We start from the raw sequence: 21899 nt of genomic DNA, 5'->3' as shown, positions 1-21899 counted from the left end.
GGTGGGATTTTTGTGCTTCTTTTGGCCTTTTTTGTTGTTTTTATTTTGTTTTAAAAACTGAACTAGATGACTTGTGATAGCCAAATATGAAGGCCTTTTACTAATAAACAACTTTTTGTCTTTAGGCCACATCAAATCAAATATAACTTCACACATTTGGGATTAGCGCTGCCCAGCCTAACCAACTGTGAAGGAGGACGGTGTTCGGCAGGGAAAAGCTGGAAGCAGGCTGAGAGTTACATCTTGCTCTGTCGGAAGCCTACTTCTACTACGGACTCATCTGGAATGAAGGCAGAGCAGTCAGTTGCAGCCAACTAGATTCTCCCTCCTCCCCAACACACCTACGCTAACCACAATTCTGAAATAGTATTTAAGAAAAAGAGCAACATAAGAAATCCTCAGCATCCCATTTGAGTCATGGAATGTAGCCTGGGGCTACTCTCAGGGAAGGCAAGTAAAACCACAAGATTTGTTAGATATTTAGGTAAAACAGGGGCTTCAGAAGCCACTAGAAAAAATCAAGTTAGCAACAGGCTTTTGTGTTTTGTTTTTTTTTTTTTTTTTTTTTAATTAAGTAGGTCTAATTTGTATAAGATCTCTAAAAATAATGAGTTAGGAAGCAAATTAAGCAAAAGTAGCAGTCAAGTTTCCTGAAAAGAAATAGCCAGAAAACTAGTCCTTACATGTCTGGTTCTTGTTTCCATAACACTGATTCATTTGCTGGCACATTCTAAGGTAACAAACTACAGCAGCATCAACACAGGTTTCTCTTGCCCCATAAAATAGAACTCCTAACAGAACAGCTAAAATAAACAAATAATACTAAGTAACCGTTTGGTTTGAGATGACATTCCACAATAAACAGGATTTAAATGTTAGGTTCCAAACGATCCATCGTATTTGCAAAGTACGGTCATATTATCCAGTCTTGCCCTATGCACACTTAAAACTGAAAAAAATATTCAAGTTATGTAATTTTCCATTAAAAAAAATGCTGCAGTTACACAACATCCCCCCAAGATCCTGTCTGAACTATAGCTGAAGCTGTGGAAAGCAACACAACTCCACGCAAGTGATGACAGCACGGCATCATCAAGGAAGGCGAGAAGTGGATTCTTCCCAAGAATTATGTCAAGATCGTAGCATTTACTCACCACCAGACCAGACTTTACACTTTTCAAAGCACTAACATAACCCTGAAGGGGGCGAAATCCCTGTGTAGGACACTTGGGGAAAACGACACCAAGGTAAGACAACTCTGAGCAGAACAAGCGGGGCCTGACCTCGCGGGAGCTCAGGCTGGGCTGGGGCACAGGTAGAGTTGCGGCACAGCCCCTACCGAACGTGCCACGCTGCCGGGAAACTATCACACGCTCCGAGAAGATCCCCTGGCTGGGTAAACCTTCTCTGGTCCTACTGAGACAGCGGGAGTGTCAAGGCCCATGACTCACTGATGGCGACGAGCCTCATCTCTCATCATACCATAACACTGCGATACTTACAAAGTCATATTTACATGGGAAGAATCGTATTCCAGTATGAATGGTTTATTTACTATAAGACCCCTTCTCCACCTGCTGAAAGTTTCCCAACATGACGGGTCAACAGGTAGTGTTTGTAAATGGCTTGTATTCACTAGAGGAATCCACACAGACCTCTAGAGAAAAAACCCCATCAGAACTCATCATGGAAAAGGGATGCTTGGAAAACAGCACTTTGTTCCAGAAAGATCTCGACACAATTCTGGATTATCAAAAGGGCCATACAGAGTCAAATCAAGTTAAAAATCTACTTGTATTAGAAAATTTCAAGAAATGGAATAAACGGCAGCAGGTAAACAGTGGTTTTATTAGAAGTCAAACCAGAGAAAGTGTTAAAGAACTTGGAGGTTGAGTGTTTTGGTTGTTAAAAAAAAATAAAAATAAATCCTCAAGAGACAATGCAGGCCTGGGAAAAAATAAGGAACCAAGATGGCTTTTGAGAGGCATTCTAAAAGGATAAAATATTAGCAGAAAATGAAAGAGAAAAACTGGACATACTGTCTACAAGGTTTTGTTCCCTCCAGATATATAAATACTCAAGAGACTTTTAAAAAAATGTTTATGAAGCAATGTTTTATAGGCATTAAGATGTTGGCAGGGAAAACCACTGGCACAGTTCTTGCCACTGTGACACCGTGTTCACAGAACCTTAGCACGGACATGCAACATTACCTTTTCTTTGTAAAAGATAATATAGGGTGGATCTGTCCTTAGAACAGCTTATTTACTAATTCCAGCAAAAGTCAACGCCACTGAAAAAACCCCTTACCTACTAAAAGGTGTGTACGAGCATTACACAATGTTGTGGTTAAAGCTGGGATTCAATTCCTGGGCAAAGTTCACTGTCCCATGGAGTTGCCCGTTTCATAATAAGAGTTTTAAATAGGTCATCCACTTCTAAACCTAATGAGTAAAGGTCAAACCCAACCAGCTCCTAACTGTAAAATTGTATCTTGGAGGACAGACATTTGCTTCCCGATATGTTCGGCTTTTGAAAGTAACAGTGGCCATTGGTTCGATACCCCTTTGCAAGCCGCCTCCGCAAGGTGGGGGCCCAGGATCTGCCCTTCCCGGCCGCCAGGCGGTTCTGCTGCATTCCTCTAACGACCCGCCGCACAGCACCACAAGGTCACAGGACGGCAGGGCAGCGCCGAGCATTCCAAGATAAACCACACAAGCTGATTCTCTCCTTCCAGGATAGGCAAATACACGACAAATTGATTTACTTTTCATTGCTCATATCTGAAATCAAGCCATTACTGTTGACTGTGAGGCCACTCGAGGAAACGGGTGGCATCTTGTCATTCTCCCCGCGGTTGGGCAGGGATACCAGAATGTGTTAAATTTGTCAAATCAGACAGTTTAATAAGCCACTTGCTTGAATGGGGAAACATCTGCATTCCCAATGGTGTGAACAAGTGTTAATTATTGCTTGCTATTTTAGGGAAAATATGCCGATGATATCACAAAGGAAACGCATACCTACAAATAGTTGAAGATATTCTCCAGTTACTGGCACGTGGCCAGAGCTGAAAACAAAACTCTGTGGGAGAGGCCAGAGCACTCGGCACTTCCCACAACCGAGTCAGAAATATTTCCAGCAAGGATTCAGGCTCATCATCAATAGTGTTTCGTGCTTAGAAAAGAAGAATGATGCTGAAATACCTTGGGTTTCTGCTTACGCTATCTCACATTTTTAGCAGCACAAATTAGACTGAAAGGAGCTGCAGGGAACGGACAACGGGAAGGGAATTTTATTTAAGAAACTCCTGTAAAGTTTGAACTTTCATTTTTCCCCTTTGTTAAGAGTTTCAAAACACCACAGTATCTGAGAAATGTGCCAACACACAATGCCATACCCATAATCTACAAAGTGCCTTTGGTTAAAAGGCCTCACTAGCATAACATCACGCTATTTCTCTTTTATTCCTACTTTCACAAGAAGTTTAATGCCACAGAAGCTTAGTCTGAAGATACTAGAACACTGCTCAGATTGAGTCCTTTCTCACAACTCCTATTTAAAGCACCCTGCGCTCACTAGGGAGGAAGAACTCACTTTTGGGGGGAGCCCTGAGATGAAGTTGGCAGATGTGGACCCTGCTCCCCCCTTCGTCAACATTCCTCTGCAGCTTTAAACTGAGTAATCAACGGTCCTCTGCTTCTTCAGGTACACACATACATGGAAAGGCGGCAATTCATGAATGGATTGAACTTGCTGATAGCACAAAGGGCTCACAAAGAGTCTTCTCTACCACTCCAGCTCCCTCGTGGGCAGCAGAGTGCGGCAACGGAGGCGCTTCAGCCACCAGCTATTTTTGTGGGCCTCTGGCTAAGAAGGAAAGTTTAATAAAACTCTGAGAAGTGTCCTTTGAGCCTCAAATTAGTGTTTGGACAACATCATTTACTTGCTTTTTGTGTAATGAATACATAATAAACTTAAATCAAATGGCTGTATTACCTTACGCAGTGCTAAGAGCAAACGCCATTTCAAATAATGGGTTGAACCCGGGCCCACGCTGCAGCTTTGCTGCCCCCTTTCAGGTTGGAAACAAAAAGCCTATTTTTGCCAAAAACTTCCGCCAACAGAAAAGAGTAAGAGACAAAATAGTTCCTCCTCATTCCAAATTCAGACAAATCCCAAGGACAGATCACTGTATTCGTAAAAGAATTCACAGACTCATAATACAGTCTACATGAAGAAATCAAGCTTGCGTACACTTACAACAGATTAATTAGAAGTTCCGTTTATTTGCTGGGATTTTTTTTTAAGAGTGAAAAGCCACCCAGTTTCCTGGGAGCTTAAGAAATCCAGAATGTTTCTGGAGTGCTGAAGAAGTGCTCCCAGCACAGACCCCGACAGCACACCCCACAGCTCCACCACCCATGGCACATTCACCGGCACATTTCCATGTCTTCATATGTTACAGAATTTTTATGCCCAAAGACACGTTTTGTTGTATGGCCAAAAAGCACGTCCAGGGGGCAATTAGCACACTTAAATGTTGCTTAATCTTCAAGTAGCCCCATGGAAACTCCTCTCAAGCCCTTGCAATGCCAGGCAGGCTCACAAGTAAAATGTTATTTCATCTACGCGTACAGCAATATTTTGTGATAGTCTCTTACTGTGATCAAAACCAGAAAATGCTTAAGAATTCCTATATTAAATTTATGCCTATTTCCTGTTTAATTCAGCTGACAGCTCTTCTATTTCAACATAAATTGAATTAATCTGTTCTTTTTCTTTAAGACTGCTCTGAGGAGAACAAAGAAGATGCATCAAGAGAAACTAAGTCACAATTTCTTCAAATGAATTTCTAAAAGTGAACCTGTGAACCTATAAATATGGTATGGTGGGAATTTACGGGATAAAAATACACGTACAGAATAAAGCATCAGCATTTACTTCAAATGCTTATCAAATAAATTAATAATAAAGCAAAACATAGGGTGGGTTTTTTGTACTGTAAAAATGCCTGCACTACAGAAAAGATCTGCAGATAATGTCATCGCCTGAAGCCCCGGATTGTAGATTCTCCACTTTAAGGAAATAATTTACGGGCTTTCACAAGAACCACGGGAACACCTCAGTGAAAGCACTGCAGAATTCAAAGGGCACACTCCCTTTATTTTCTAGCCAAAACCGTCTTCCCTTCATGCACAGAATATGTTCTGTTTTACTGCCTGTAACAATCCGAAGCACCCCATCCCCAGCGCGGCTGGGGGCTGGCGCTGGAGGCAGCAGGTGGGAGCAGAGCGGGGCACCACGTCCCGCAGCCAGCACACCGACGCGCCCATCGCTGCAGACAAAAGCAGCGCTCATCAGTAAAGCTGCTCAGTTCTCGCATTTCATCTCATTTCTGGCCACGGAACTCAGAAGGGAGACCGGCTTTTTTTGTTTTTTCTTTTTTAAATACACACGTACTCATTATTTAGGCTATATCAGGCTATATATTAGGCTGTATCAGCTAGTCAAGGTACTGTAACAGTACTGTTCTTCTGAAAGACTGGCCTAAATAAGTATGTAATTTTACTGAATACAGGCTTAACAATTTATCAAATTCCCTCTACGGAGGTGCTGCCAGTTGATAGCTTTCTACTTTCTTCAGAAAGACAGATTCTCAAGCTTTTTCCTACAAATTAAAACTCGGAAAGAAAAGAAACTCTAAAACAAGGCGAAAACTAGGGGACTTCACCTGTATTTGAGAAAAAGAGGGACAAACAGAAAAATCAACAAAAATACTCAACCTTCATTACGAGACAGCAAGATAAACCAAATTTTCTATTAAAGTAAATACACAAACCGCTGACTTAAGGTATCAAACTCAAACCTACTATGCATACTATTTCACAATAGGTGTTTCTCAAAGCTTCATGCTCATTACTTGGCATCCATTAAATATGTTGATTTCCTGAGACGCACACTCTGCGCGTGGTACTTTTGCTAAACAGATAAGTACTGTATAAATGTATGCAAGCAATTTTATAACTTAATATTTTTTAGAATTATTTTTACTTCATTTCGTCACCAGCCAGGCAGCACCACTTTCTTATTTGCTACATTTTCTTTTTGTCCATGACCTTTGTTTATATGGAGACCGAAGTTCCATTTAAAGGACAAAACCCAGCATATTAACCTTCCTTAACAAGTAATCCTAGCTGGACGCACAAAGTATAGCAAAATTAAAGGCTTATCAAAATACATTCTTTATAAAGAGCTTTTTTATGCAGCTGGTGAATTAAGTAATTGTTTCCAGTCACCACAGCATTCTGCTTTGTGGAAGCAATGAGTTTGTACTCTTCAAGGATATTTTCTCTTTTTTCCAGACCTAATATGAAACTAGCCTATTTTTAATGCCTAATGTCAAATTACTGAATGGTGTAACAAACTAAATGGACTACAATGATTTGTTTTTCTACTGGATGCTACAAATGGTTTCTTCACTTCAAAAAAGCCCAGGTTCCTAGTCTGGACTTCTGGAAAACTTCAGCAGTCAAAACATACACAGCACAAATATTTTTTACTTAATATAAATAGCTTTACACTTAGGTGTAAAAAGAAAAGAACTTCCCATGTTAAAGTTTATTTACTATATATGCACACACTGTTTCTAGCGATACATTTTATTAAGGAGTTACTTTGTTAAAAAAATAATCAAGCTGGGCTCTGTAAATGGCAAGAGCTCTGCATCGGTTCCGCACGTCCGGCAGAAACGCCGGGGACTCCGCTGTCCTGCGGACCAGAAGCGCCCGGGCAGCGCGGAGGGAGAGGGGCAGGGACAGCCCCGTCCCACCCGCGCCCAGGAGCTGCTCCCAGCCCGGCCAGCGGCACCGCGACCACCCCGCTCCGCACAGCCGAAAGCGGCCGCTGCGGGTGGCGGCTGCTGTGACAACTGCTGTGACAACTGCTGCCAACACCAACGGCCACCTGCAATTCGCCTGGGAACCTCACAACTAAGTTTTCTAATAGTATTTGCTTTTAGTTATTAAAATAATGTCTAGTCACCAAATAGGTCAGATACTGCTTTATGCTTATACTGAATATATTTTCATTCCAATTATTCATGAAAAAAGCTTTGTGCCAAGGTAACATTTCTCAGTACGATGCAACGGGCGAGTTCACAGCTTTGCTAAAACTCGGGGTACTGCAGACTGAAGCTCAATTAAAAAAAAAAATCACTTCCGATAAATAGGTTAGCAATGTCAGAATTGGCTAGGTCATGTTTTATTCTTATGAATGAACAGCATTCATCTCGGGCATCTACCCACGTGGACAAAAATCAGAGATATCACGAGATTCATTTGCAAGTAATTACTAGTTATACATGTTTTAATTATGAGAAACAGAAACGAAGTCAAGTGGCTGTCTACCTCAGAGTCCCTAAACTAACGGGCAGCTTCAAAAGAGCTCTAATTAATCTGTATTCGGGAATTTATTTCTGCTATTAATGGATTGGAAAAACAGCTTTAAGTCCTGTTTAACTCTGATCGGGTGAACTCAATTGGATTATCTAGCAGTCCATTTAAAAGGAGCTGCTCTGTGTAGATGAGATAATGGAGATTTAGAGAAGAGTAAGTAAAGATTATTGCAGAGGAGCCGGTATCCCATCACTCTGCTGCTATTGCCCATAATACTCCCTGTTTGTTTTCGTTAACAACGTTAACTTTCTCGAGTTAAAAATACTTCATATATCCACATTTTCTACCAGTATTGCACCTCAAAATGCTGAAACAGATCTCCAAGATACATATATTATCACTATTTTAGAGACTGCGAGATATATAGAGCATTAAAAAAAAAAGAAAGTGACAGTGAGGACAGTGAGGTGACTCGCTCAGAACAGCAAAGCAAGGGTGGCCAAGGTGGAGCAGGAGTCCCCAGTGTGCCTGAGTCCCCAGACCACCCCAAACGTGGGACATTTCTGACGGCCCCACGGGAAACGTCCCCCGCTGGAGTGCGCACGTTTGTCCCTGGTGCTGCTGCCAAACCGAACAGCTCTCCTCTGCAGGCGGTGCTCGGCCAGGAACGGGAACACATCTACCATTCTACACATCGGGGGCCCATCTACGGGGACAGAGAATTTCTGTTGCCCACATAGTTAAGAACACTTTTGGCAGCAAAGAGAGCCCAGTTCACATCTTTTTTTACTGAGACTTTTTCTTGTTGTTTTCTTGCAGACTGTGGTGCCCCATCATTCTACGGGCTCTTCCCCCCACCTCTGACCCTGCTGCGCATGAACGCGTTACACAATTTGCACCATGCTGCCCACAGGCCATGGTGTAAAGCAGCCCTCCACACTGAGCCATGTTAAAAATAACCTCCCAGAAGAGGGAAGAGACTGAGTAAGGGTTACCGGGGTTATTTTTACCCTGGGCCGGTTGGATGGACTGGCGCAGGGCGGTGGCACAGAGATGCTCAGCTGGCCCGGAGGGGAAGCCAGCGTGTGGCAGAGCTCGGCCTCAACGACACCGCTTACAAACCGTAATAAACCCTTCAGCAGCTCTGGCAGTGGGAGATTCAAAATAACTACAACGGAGCCGCATAAGGAAAAATAAACCATGACCAGAAAACCTGCAGACAATTTCACCAGCACCCTAAAAACGATCCCATCTCTTCTAAACATGGGTTTTCCCGATCTGGAGAGCCGTAGACTGCTGTGAAATTAGTGCAGAAAATTAAAGAGTAAAATCTACTCCTACGAAGCTCAGCAAGTGTGCGAGAAGGAAAAAAGCAGTTCTAGCACACACTCGGGCAAGCTCTCAAATTCACTCCTCAAGCAAACCAACTTTTTTTACTTGTTTCTTTAAAGAGCCTCAGTGATGGGCATAATTCCTTTTATAATTTCTAATCACTTATAAATTTCTTCTTTTTAAAAAAATACTATTTATCATGATATAATCTGAAAACACAAGCCCAGCAGCAGTAAGTACATGTGCACCTTCAGATCTGTACCAATACATCGACACGGAAGAATTACTACTTTCTTTCTAAGGCTTTAACTAATGCGCATTCACAACCACCCTGATTATTAAAATTAAATGCTTCAGCTATCTCAGTTGAGTTCAGTTAGATTAACTTGGAGGTTTTCTTACTTCAACTTCCTTTTCCTTTGCTTAAAGTAATCATGCTGGCCAGTGACAGTTTAATGGCATGATAAAAACTTAACTTGAATAAAGGCAATGATAATGAACCTCCTTAAATGATAATCTTTCATAAAAATTGGTACTGTAGCGTTTTAGAAAACTAGAGTTCTGCTTTCAGTCCTTCTCCGTGGAAAGCGTCATCTCTGCAATTCTCAGTCTCCATCCAAACTTGCAGGGCCAGACTTTTTTTGCAAGACTTAGTCATTTAATGTCCTGTCATTCTAGTAAGAATGTGCTTCCCAATGATGCAAACAGAACGCCACACACAATATTTATCCGTGCTATTCATATTAACAATAGAGTACACTGACCCGATGAGATTTCTGCGCTGCTCTAAGAAAAGGCTGTGCAACCAGCTTCATAATACAAGGATGGATTTTACCCCCCAAAAAAGCACAGTATTTTGCAAAACTAAATGAGAACGGCGCTCCATTAGCCATGGAGATATTACGTCCTCAAGCTATTTCAGAAGTCTGCAGTGTGCTAGGCAGAAAATACTTCACATAAAAACATGAACTTAGTTAGTTGTTTTGCCTAGAGTATTACTAATCAGCATTCTCCATGGGTTTTCAATGTGGCTATGTTCCTAGCCTTTATCAATCTGCTTCAGTTACTTCATTTTGGGTTTCTTTCTGTAATTTGTGCTTTAGAAACTGGCTGTTAGAAACATACCGAAGACAAGGTAAACTGGACCGTCGGCTGTAAGAGTGAAACTCTTCTAGGTTCTTGCCAAGGCTACATATGCAGAAGGACTACAAAAGGAACCACAGATTTGATCTACTAAATATTGCAATGCTTTAAATCACCAGCATGATTTTGTGGACAGAACTCCTTTCAGTAAGTACTACTCTTTTCCTTTCCCCATATGCTACTATTTGTACTCAAGAAATCTAATTGCTTGGTACCAAGTGTGCTGAATTAATAAATCTCCGACATATTAATTTTTCAGTTTTAAAGGGAATGTTTAACCTAGCATGGCACCGTACCAGCATTATTTTTAACTCGAGTTGTTTTTTTCTTCTTTTTTTAATTCAATACAATATGCTCTACACAAATGACACACATTTCCTACAAGTCAAAAACTGCAAAGCAGACAGACGGAGACACAGACTACAAAAAGAATTAGAGTATCAGAATACAAAAGTTGCTCTTCGAGTCCTGGATGTAGGGCCAGACCCCAATCCTACCACCCCGCTGCAAAGCTCCTCCGCTCTGCCTTTCACCTGGCAGCGAACCTTGCCGTTAGGAAACTTGCATTCTAGCTCCGCCTGGACAAGAGGTAATGGTAAACACCGATTTTGGTGTGTACTTCAAACTTCACTTAAACTACTCCTTCATGTACAGAAGGATGAGGCCTCACGTTCTAAAGATCTCCTGCAGCTGGAGAAGAAGTTACACAATCCCAGTGCTAACGTCTGTGCGCTGCCTCCTGGAGAGCTTCCTAAATTCACGTTTAGGAAAAGATGAACGAGCATTTAAAGGGAAGCAAAAGGCCCCTGTATTTTCAAAGAGTACGGCGCTAAGTACTGGCAGCCCTAAGGAATATCTCCTTGGTACATCAGTGTTCTTCCTCCCTGCCTTTATGCTTGTCCTATGGCAGAGAAGAGCAGCATCGAACACTGTGCTGAGGAAAGTATGGCTTTGTAGCAGCTGAAATAAGATTCCCCGGGGATCCCCGGAAGAGACAGAAAGCAAATTCTACAACTCAAACCAGACAGCATTACATACTGCTAACAGTGCTAAAAATCCCCCTCCCTCTTGCGTTTATATGCTATATAGGGAAAGGTTTAGCTGCCAGTTTATGAAAATCTCCCACCAGAGTACTGGAGGAGAAAGCAGATTATCAAGACTTCCTTAGACAGAAAGCGTAACTAGCGTAAGGCTGTCCTTTCCACTCACAGAAAATTATTTCTTCTTCAAAGTAGTTTTAATTAAACTATAACAAAGTCAAAATTATTTTTATAGAGGTACCTAACGATCGTGTATTTTTGATACTATGCACTGAGAGTTGGCGTCTAGGGACATTCTAGATCTTAACTTGATTTAAAATACTCAATTAAAATGCAGGTTCTGTTTTTCAGGTACCAAAGGGCTATAACCTACATTCAGACAAACTCAGAAATCGGATACACATGAGCATATATAATTGCTGGGGGCAGAGGGAGCCAGCAATACCCCTGTAAAATTAGTGGGTAATGTATATCCAGTTTAAAATCTCAACCCTCCAAACATTTACATATGAAATAGTTAATCATGGCAACGAAGGCAGCCACTAGTCAGTTATGCACACGCCTAAACCTCTGTAGACTCAGGGCTTAAAAATTTAACACAATACCTTTGCTCAGAGAAGAAAAACTAGTTTTATTGGAGCACTGTTATTCCTGAAGTTGTGTGTCATTCAACACATCAAAGACTCTTCAGCGAACTTGAAATTATTTATGGACCTGGTAAGCATAATTCCATTGCTTTAGACATCAAGGCCTTGCCACCATGTATCCTAACAGAGACAATACATACTGAATAATAATTCTTATATAAAAAAGTTAATGTAACACGTACACACTCGACTTATTCACTTACCCCTTCACAATTAATTATCTCTTGTTTTCAGGGAAAAAAACCCCAATATTTAAAAACCCTCACTTCATTCCAATTGAATGGAAGAAAAAAAAAAAACAACAAACCCTCCGAGATAGAAGAGACAAGGAAAAAAATCGGTATTTGAGCAGGAGGTGGGTCACAGGAACTCATTACAGCATTGTTACAGAGCACAACCTGAACTATGACAAACAACGGGCAGCAGGAGAGCTGCGGGCACCCAGCCAGTCCCAGAGCACGCGGGGTGGAGTAAGGAGCCACCGTCTTTTCTCTCCAATATTCTCCTAAAACCGGCTTCAAAGCACTGTGTTTCTTGTCCCCCTACCAGGAGAGACCATCCATGAAGGGACCAAATATTCCTATGAATAACACTGACAAGTGCCAAAATTAAAGACGTATCAAGTTAAAAATCTGAAATTCTCTAACTTATTTAAGAATCTTTAAGATAAAATACTAATACTACATTTTATGTGCTAGAGAAGAATCATACACCCCCCTCTCCATCAACCTGTCTGTGCCTGCTGAACTTTCAGAGTTACTGGATCTGAAGATTACAATGCCAGTATTTCCAACTAATTGCTATAGCACATGACTTCTGCCTTGTACACAAAGTTTCTGGTTGTTTGGTTTTTACTTTTAATAAAGGCTGACCCAGCAGAGAAATTCCCAGAAGCGGCAACAGTTGGAAAAGGTAACTGCCATTGGTTTCTTGTTCAATAATGTTTATAAATCAGAGTTACAAAAACCCTCCTGTGGTGCAAACGATCCCACATCTTAGTACTATTTGTACTTTCCTTTCAAGCACCTGGGTCCAACTGCTGCTGGAAACAAAATTCCCATGTAAATGGTACATGATTTTGATCCACTCTCTGGAGCGGTGCAGAGAGAGAGAACCCAGGTTTGGAAACACTTGGATGACTGCAAGTGTAAGGTACCTTGTGGTAATTAATAAAAATATCTTCTCACTGCTTCAGAGTTCAGTGTTTGCAAACTGCATTTTCATGGGCTTCTGCTACTAGCCTGATTGAGATACAGCAGAAATTAATCACAGTGAGTGGGCACCAAGTTATACCATCAAACAAATAATTCTAGTTTCTGCATTTCCGCTGTGGTGCTGGCGCTGGGAATGATTAACCAGGCTGGGAGGGCTGGGGCAAGGACGGAGCACGCGGAGCCTCTGCATAAAGTCTGTCTGACACAGCCGCTGGAGAACACGCCTGAATCAGCAAGAAAACTCCACCATTCTTCAAGAGAGAGAAATACAACACTGCTCACCATCACAGCCTGCTGTGCCTATCTGCACTCCTCCTGGGCAGGGCAATTCCCAGCAATGCCCAGACTTTGCTGCCAGCACCGTCCATCTCCGCTGCAGCCGAGCATTTCAGTGGAGCAGAAGGAAGCAGACAAGGCTCTCTGTGCTCGTGAAGGAACAGCTTCACCATTCCAGCTGGGCTGCTATACGCTTTATTTGATTAGCGCCGACCAAAGACACCTACTGTAGTAATTCCCAAAGAGCAGCTCACTGGTTTTTGTAAATATTTACTACAGTGCAGCGAAATATAATCATTTGCAAAAAAAGCATGACTGTCGCCAATTTGAATTATTTACTTACCGGTGGGAAATCAAAGTCTATCTGGTTAGCTAAATTTAAGATGTAGTCGATTCGAAACTGGTTCTCTGGATTGGCTAGTTCAACTGGAGGTGCCAAATTGCCCATTGCTGTCACTATTGTCTGCAAAGAAAAAAAATAGTAACTATTGCAGAGTGTCTAAATAGCTAGCTTTGAAAAGTTAAAAACAATAGCTCATAAGTTTACCTCTATAGCTTCTTTAATATTGTTTTTAATATCTTGAATTTTCATTTTCTTCTCTCTGTAATAAAAAAAAGTACATTATTAAATGTATATGCCATAGAAGCAGAATATCTTTTTGAAACAGAACATGAACTTCAGAAGTATTTTATCAAAACTGTATTGTCACTATTGACCAAAGTGCACTCAGTCACTGAATACTTTTGTAGACTTAAGTGTCACACCTTTTCTACTTAAACATCTATTTGTAACCAAAAGTAAGTATCTAATTATCCTTAAATAAAAGCTTACCGCAGTCTTAGACCAAGACTCATCTGAATGCAAAATACTAGACATAGGTGGAAGTTATTTACAAAAGCATAAACTGGAAACAAGTAGAGGAAAAAAAATGCTTAAGTTATTAAAAGTAGAAACAAATGAAAGGAGACCAAAGAATCTCAAAGTACAAAAAAATTAAAGCACAAAAACGATGTCATAGCAGGAAAAGCTAGAGCAGAGAAAGAACACAACCTGACAGAGACATTCAAACTAACAGTTTGGACGTAAAACCTAAAATAAATAATAAAGAGCTAATCCATATATGGAAAATTACCTTTTAACTACCAGCAGAAGAGTAGGCTAGAAAACCACCCGGGGTGCTCGATGTGAGCACCATCACTGGGGATTCACTGCAGCCAAACGAAAAAGCGTAAGAGGCTCACGCAAGCGCTAGTGTAACGCGTCGCCTCTGCAGCCTCTGGGCTCTCTTTTATGTCACATCCGACAACAGCTCCTTGCAATGCTGAACAGTGCAACCACACGAAATGCACGATCAAACATTTGGTACAACCAAGAATTAGAACTAGCATCTTAAAGGCATCACCAGTATTGAGTCTGTGAACTCTAACTCAATTGTAATGCACTTGACAAAGTTTTTACATTAATAATTTGTTGCTATACACAGCATAAAAATTACTCTTTGACATAAGCCAAGTTGGCCATGTAAATACTAAAAAAATCCATCTCAGTTGTCTCAGTGACCTTTTAATCATCATTAAACTGTTTTTACTGAACGCTTTCATTATCTGAATATTTGTACAAACCGTTTTTAATTTTTTCAATTTGAAAACTAACATTTTCCAGCACAGTATCCCAGAGACTTGAAACTACCAACAGTGTGTTTTCCTTTTTACCCTTTAAAAGGCAGCGCTCACACTTCCAGTTTACAGACCACAGCTTGAAAACCTCATTTTACTGAGTTAATTAAGTACTCATATTGCAAATGCTTTTTATCACTTTTTCCTTTCTATAATTACTCACAACCAAAACGAAACTGAAAGCATATTCACCAACCAAGAATGCAGAAGAACAGCAGGCAAAAAAAAAAAAAATGTACTGCTTAATTAACAAGGCAGACACAGATGTCCAAGAGCGGTGGGGTTTTGGTTATCAAACCCGAGATTAATGCAACCTTTGTAAGAGACGGGGACGGGTAACCCGCCGCCGCGGCAGCCAGGCGTTGTGCTGCCCATCAGACCCAGCTCCTGCGGATGGAAAGCGGCGGCAGCACCAGATCACCCGGCCGGGGACGGCGTCGTGGCCACCCGCAGAGCTCTGCGAGGTTCCCCCCGACGCCGCGCGCTCAGGCCGCGGGGCAGGGCAAGCACGGCCAGTCAAGCTTGGCGCAGAAAGCAAATCAACCCATCAGCCACCAGGTGTAAACTCTCAGTTTCCCCCGACGCCCCCATCTCCCTGCAGACCACCTGGTGCCTGAAGACCACCAGGTTTTGCTTTAGGGATTTGGCACTGCTGATGGGAACAAGGCAGCGAGCCAAGGAAGGCCAAAAGCACTGAACAACGGAAAATAAATACAACAGAAACAGAGAGGAAAAACTGAGGCCTTTTCAGCCTCTTCCTTCACATCTTCAACGCTTTCTATTGTCCCAGCTCTTAAGAAACTCTCCCTTCCACAAACCGAGACTCACGGCAGGGGTATAAATACTGTACTCTTCAGTTAGTGCACACATGGTTGCAAGAACATCAGCCACTTTCTGTTTTTTAAAAATTACGTTCCTTATTAAAAAAGTGTAAATAATGGTACGAAAGCAGGAAATGTTTATCATTGACAGTGTAAGCAATTTTTGCCTCCCATTTTCAGCTGGGTCTTGAACTTAATGAACATATATCCAGATTCTGCCCCATCAAGATCAAAAAGGCAACTGATAAAAGTTAATCAAGATACCAGTATTTGCAAAGGACTAAGTAAAGAAATAATATTCAGTCATTTTGCTTTATTTTGGAACATCATTAGAAAGACAGAAGTTTAGAAAGTCTTCTGTTTTTTTTTAATTTTTTCTTGTTGTTAAGCGAACTGTAGTCACATTCTCTCTGCTACAGCACTTGCAGATCCCTGTCTCAAAGCATTAGCCAAGTGCACATTTACCTGACTGTCCCATAGCATCCAACAGAACATAGTATTTTTATGGTGGGTTTCGGTCAAACTTCCCCATTCACCCCTCTTCACCGATCCTCACGCTACCAGCAGCGCTGCAACGTGATAACGAATGTGGAGTGATGTAAAACTCCAGCAATTAACAAACTGCTTGATAACCATCATCATCTTTACCAGAAGAATACTCATAGCTCCTATTTCTGGTTGTGTTGCCATGGCCCTATAGCAGGTCCGGTAAACAAGGAATCCTGTTACACAGCAGTGAATGTATCACGTCATTTTGTGTTTTGTAATGTTTGCTAAGCATAAATTTTCCATGACCATGAGATACTTCATTCTTCTGGAACTCAACATGTTCCTCCATCGCCCATCCAACAGCTTACGTGCCACTCCAACCTCTTCAAAAAAGGAAAGGTGAAGCCCATTTATGGAGGGACTAACGCAGTGCGGTGCCCAGCAGCCAGCCCCTCGGCCATCCCCCCTCCCCGGCCACAACCGCTCGGCAGAATCCCACCTCGCATTTCCAGGAGTAACTGAACTTTGTTTTCCCCCGACCATGAAGACTGAATATTCATCTTAGAAACAGACTCTGGTGTTTTTCTTCCCTGTTGCCGGGTGCTGGCACGATGGGTAACCTGCTCGGAGAAGAGCCGGGCACCCCGGTGCCCCCCAGGGCGGCGCGAGTGGCCGGGGCCGGGCATGGGACACGCTCTGTCTTTAGGGGCCTCGGGTTAATAAGGGCAGCGCTTTAATCTTGTTTAAAACTTTTGCTTAGGCTGTGTAGGGTAGGCCAAACAAAGCATTAAACTCTATTAGTTGAGGATTATAAGAAAAATCTCCAATCCTGCTGTTTTTAATATTTAAATGGGCCAAAGCAAAGCTGCGCGTAGCTTTCAGGAAAACTAATAAAGTCTATTTTAGGTACTATAAAAAAAGATGACATTTTAATTGAAATAACATGAAATTAGAATGACATAAAAGGTCAGGAAAATCAAATATTCCTTGAAAACAAACCTAATCAGTATTTAGTAAAGAACTTCTCCACCTGCGGCTGAGCTTTACCATTAAAATGGCAACGTTTTTACTCAGACTTTATCAAATCTTATGCAATGAACACATTACCAAACAGATTATCAGAAAGCAAACTAATTTAATTTTCATGTTCATTTCTAGTTTACCTTCCAGATAATATGAGTAACCATTCTTTGAACTTGGAAAAAAAATATTTACAGTTTAAAAAGAACATTCCAGAGGACCAAGGATTCAGCTCACCCAGTATAAACATCTCACAGCTAGAAAAGTTAAAAAAATACGGTGCCGAAACGAATGGTAAAACCAAAATATGTTAAAGAGATTAAAAGAAAAAAGAAACATAAAAAAACCCAAACCCAAACCAAAATAACCAAAAAAAAACCACAAGAGAAAAAAGTAATAAATCTTGTGCCTCCTCTCTGCCATTAATCTAAATCCCTGAAAGCAGTCGTTTGAATTTCCCGGTCACTCCTCAGGAGCCAAGTGCCTCGTGCAACGTGCCGTTCCACAGGCAGAGTTCAGCCAAGGCTGAAGAGAAAAATATAAAGAACTACCTAGTTTTAAATCAGAATATAGTATATTACTTCTTTTTTCCAGCAAAAAGTAGATTTTATGAACAGAAATGGGTGATATGTTTCTTCAACCCCCCCAAGACTACGATAAGAGCTAGAAAAAAATCCCAAACATGCAGAGCACAAAGAAACAACAATTTCTTTTTTCCTTCAGGAGGAAAGATAATATAGCACTATCGTTTTACCATATATCAATTATTTAAGTTAGTGGGGAAACCCTCGCCACATCTCCCCCAAACCCCCTGATTACACAAGAAACTCCACACTTTAGATGTAGGAATATTTTGGGAAGCAAACATTAGACGTGTCATGAAGGACACTGTGAAGAGGCGAATTGAATGCTGTGGGCTGCATCATCTGAGTGAAAGTAAAGAGACTTTGATCAGCCAGTATGCGACATAAAAAGGCTTTTAATGAGTGTAAATTATGATTGCCAATTAATCCCACTATGAACACGGCCTAAAAAAGGAAGATACCCTGGAACATGAATATTTACAACGGGAATTCAAAATACTGGAACGTTCTTTGCACACTGCTGATGTAAATACTAGCTTTCATTTTGGAAAAATGTCATTTTCTTTCTCAGGTTTTCTTTTAATATATGATTTCACATGTGCAGCCTTAGCATAATAAATAAAGCCACATAATGCTCTGCACGTTACTTCACCGCAAGCGAGGCTGAAGGGGAGGTGACAGCCCGGGCAGCGCACAGCGACACACGGACGCCCACTTCAAGTGACAGCCTTTGTATTACATAATAGTCCCCAAAACCATTATTAAAGTGTTCCTTATTAATTAGGTTGCCGTTTTTTGTAGTTATCAGGATGCTGTTGTAAATACTAAAGGGGCAGAAAGTTTCTCCTTAAACTTGTACTGCACAATGTACATGCCTCAAGAGTATCTACAGAGCATTTTAACGGGGCACATTAAAATGTAATCACACCATGGTGAAAGGGCGCATCGGCCTCTGTCTTCACAAGACTGTTAACAGCCGGGCTTCTCCCCGCTTCAGTGGTCAGTATAAGGCACAAGTTCAGTTTATCTCCCCGGAGCGCAGCTGCCCCTGCCCAGCCCGTGGCAGGGTAAAGACCTTACACAACAATTCATTTGCCTCTGCCTTTTTACAGGAGAACAGGACCTTGTTGCATTTCAACAAAGGTGCATCCCGGTTTGCTGCCCGGTGTCCCCGAGGGGTGTCCCCTTCCTGCCCACCGCCAACAGCCCATCGCCATTGCACGCTGAAAGAATGGCTGGGAGTGAAAAGTTCGGAGTTCAGTTTCATTTTACAACACAACTCAGTACTTTGACACCCACTCTACAGGCACGTGTGCTTTAACATAGCTATTCATCTAAATACGGTGCTTTTGATGCAGTGAAACGTGCCCATGGATTTCATAAACATTCCATAAAATCTGCATTAAAATTTGTTTACTGCACCTTACGGGAGTTCACAAAAATGCAGACAGCACTGCCAATCCACCTCCGAAAAACACAGCAGCGCAGTCAACATCTTCAGACAGAAGACCACAAACAAGGAAATACAATTAAGATTTTGCTACCAATCCACGCTACCCAAATTCTGCGGTACTTTACAATTCAACAATAAGATAAATTTGGTTTAGCAGCCTGGGTTATCCCTAACAGAACAACACGGCAATTATCTCAAAATATAGCGGCTAGCACGGCAAACAGGGCAGGGGCCAAGTCAGAGGCACTTGAACACAGGGGAAAATAGGTGCCCCGAGCACTCAGTGTGAAGCTGAAATAATTCATCTTAGACCTGGTACTTAGACAAAGTACCAAATTTACAGACAGAACTGCTAAAATGCAACAGCAAAACCCAATAAGTATCTTTTGCAAATCGAACTCTTTGTTTATATCCCACTACAGAGATACCTCAGTGATTCTGCCAACTTCAAAGAGCTCTTCTAGCTCTCGCTGTTCAAGAACACAGAGGCCAAGCCCAGGCGGCGCCACGGGGTCAGAGCGACCCCGCACCAGTGCGGCGCGCGGCTCTGCCCAGCTTTGACTGGGCGGGTGATGACTTACGGGGGTCCTCACTGCAGCAGAACTGAACACAGTTTTCTAACCACACGAATACCTTCTTGGTAACTCTGTCCCCTTGCAAGGCAAAACAAAGCCCCCAAGGGCAGAGCTGGCACACCCCGGGCACGCTCCAGGGTCAGCGCCGCGCCGGCACCACTGACCGTGTCCGTACAGGCGCCGCACCAAAAGCGGCTGCCCCTGCCCCGGTGCCACCCTCTGCCCCCCGCACCCCCGAGCACCCCGGCTGCCACTGCACTTGGGAGATTCTTGTGTTTATTTCTCCAAGATTCTGGGTAAAACCAAATTGTGCCATCCAGCTACCAAAGACGACTGACTGTTAGAAGAAACTGTACCAGAAAAAGAACAGCCATGAGGACAGACTATTTGCTTTCTCTGCAAATAACACCTTTTTGAAAAAAAATAACCCCTTTTTGAAAAAAAATAACCCAACAGGTAATGTAATTTGGTCATGATATACTTTGATTTAAAAACACAGTTAAAAATTAATTACCTTGCACAGATCTAATTGTGATCCAAATGATTTGGGAGAACTTAATTCAATTATCCCCTGAAGTATAATCACTTACACACACTAACACGTGATGCAATACATAGAATAGACAATACATATGGGGCTTCCACGAGTTCCCTTTTCAATACTGAAAAAATCACCATAAACTGCTTTACCATTGCTTTTTTAAATACATTACAATATTTACCTGCATGAGCTACGTGCGTGTCTTAATATGCAGCCATGAACAGATGGACATATGATAAGAAATATAAGTGCAAAGAGATATTTTCTATTTACATAATGACAAAATAATTCGCTAAGTTAAAAGGCATGAAATACAAATTACCGAAGCACTGATAGAAAAACGCATCACAGCTGTTACAACAAAAGTCGCTGTCAAGAAATAAACTAAAAATGCAAAAGCAAAGATGATGTTATTTTTGATCATTATTTACACTGGAGTGTTGGGAGCCAGGGGTGTGACTGGTTTCTGATCTTAGGGAACAGTTCCATGATGAAGTTACTATAAAACTCTAAAAAAGGCATCCCTACATACACACCCAGTTCCCGCAGCATCTAGGTTTGTTTTCCTGGTGCTCAGGGTGAGCTCCCAGGTGTATCCCGATGGAGCCTGGGGGTGGTGGGCACCCAGGGCTCTGCCCCAGGCCCCCGTGGGGACAGCTGCTCGGGGACAGCCGCTCGCACCCGGGATGTGGCACAGAGATGCTCTTCTGGCTCCGGGCCACCTTGGGGCTCCCTTGGCTTTGCAAATTCCTACACAAAACCAGTTTAACTGGTTTACAGTCCCTTTATACCTGCAAGTGGCACAAAGAGACCATCACAGACCCAATATTATGAAGCATAATTCTGCCTATGCTGCTCCATTTACCTCAGGTAATTAACTAGCAATAGTTTAGGTAAGGCAGGAAAATAGAAGCGTTCACAAAGAGCTCTGTGATGTATGAGGCTGACAAAGAGCCTTTAATTCATACTGTGCAATTAAACACTTCATAAATTGCAAAGTCGGTCTCCAGTTCCTCAGGCGTGCATACAGAGGATAACACACCATTCCCTTTTCCTGCTCTAAGTACAGGCAATTAAGCATATTACAATAAAAGGTGTCCTCAGAAGTTTAGGATTCTCTCTAGATACTCCATACAATAATTAACGAGGCTAGAGTTTTCAGAGCAGGCTTTGTGACCCTTTCCTGGTACGGAAGGACACCCCTCAGAACCAGGAGGATTCGGGTCAAACTTGCTGAATCAGCTCGCCTAGTACAATTCAGAATTTTGAGATAACCATTTCAAACTGCTGAGGAAGCACAGAGACATTTTTATTTATTTTAGCATTGTGAACGTGGTGATTATTGGCACAGAAAAAAGGAAGCGTGCGTTGGCCATCGCCTTTTTGAAACATTTGTGTCTGACTGTGCAACAGCACTGAAACACGGCGCGGGAGCCTCCCCGGCCCCACGCTGCTCGTACGGCCATCCTCCGCAGCAGCCCCCGCCAGCTACCGAGCTCCTCGGGGCCAGAAAAAACACCGTCGTGCGAGCACACAGAGATCAGCAGCACCTCCTGTCACACGGGGGCATTTGCTGCGTCGTCCATCCCTTTGGGGTACTTGCTGCGTCGTCCATCCCTTCGCCCTCGGAACTGCAGAGACTTGGCTTTAAAACACCAGCGGGCGATGGCAGCGTGACCGGGGGTCTCGT

General features: G+C 42.2%; 1 protein-coding gene across 2 annotated transcripts in view; it reads right to left on the bottom strand.

Annotated features, from left to right (window-relative positions):
- The window catches only part of GNAS (GNAS complex locus), a 138769-nt gene that overhangs the window by 39574 nt on the left and 77296 nt on the right, over positions 1 to 21899 (bottom strand). For both annotated transcript variants that reach the window (XM_063349692.1, XM_063349693.1), the window contains exons 3-4: positions 13597 to 13651; positions 13393 to 13512 (exon numbers count right to left, since the gene is read on the bottom strand). In XM_063349692.1, coding sequence (XP_063205762.1) covers positions 13393 to 13512; positions 13597 to 13651 — 175 coding nt within the window. The remainder of the gene's footprint in view (positions 1 to 13392; positions 13513 to 13596; positions 13652 to 21899) is intronic.

This window comes from Chroicocephalus ridibundus, chromosome 12, assembly GCF_963924245.1.
Source record: "Chroicocephalus ridibundus chromosome 12, bChrRid1.1, whole genome shotgun sequence".
NCBI classification, from domain to species: Eukaryota; Metazoa; Chordata; class Aves; order Charadriiformes; family Laridae; genus Chroicocephalus; species Chroicocephalus ridibundus.
The sequence above is the reverse complement of the archived record's forward strand: the minus strand, read 5'-3'. Positions and strand labels throughout refer to the sequence as shown.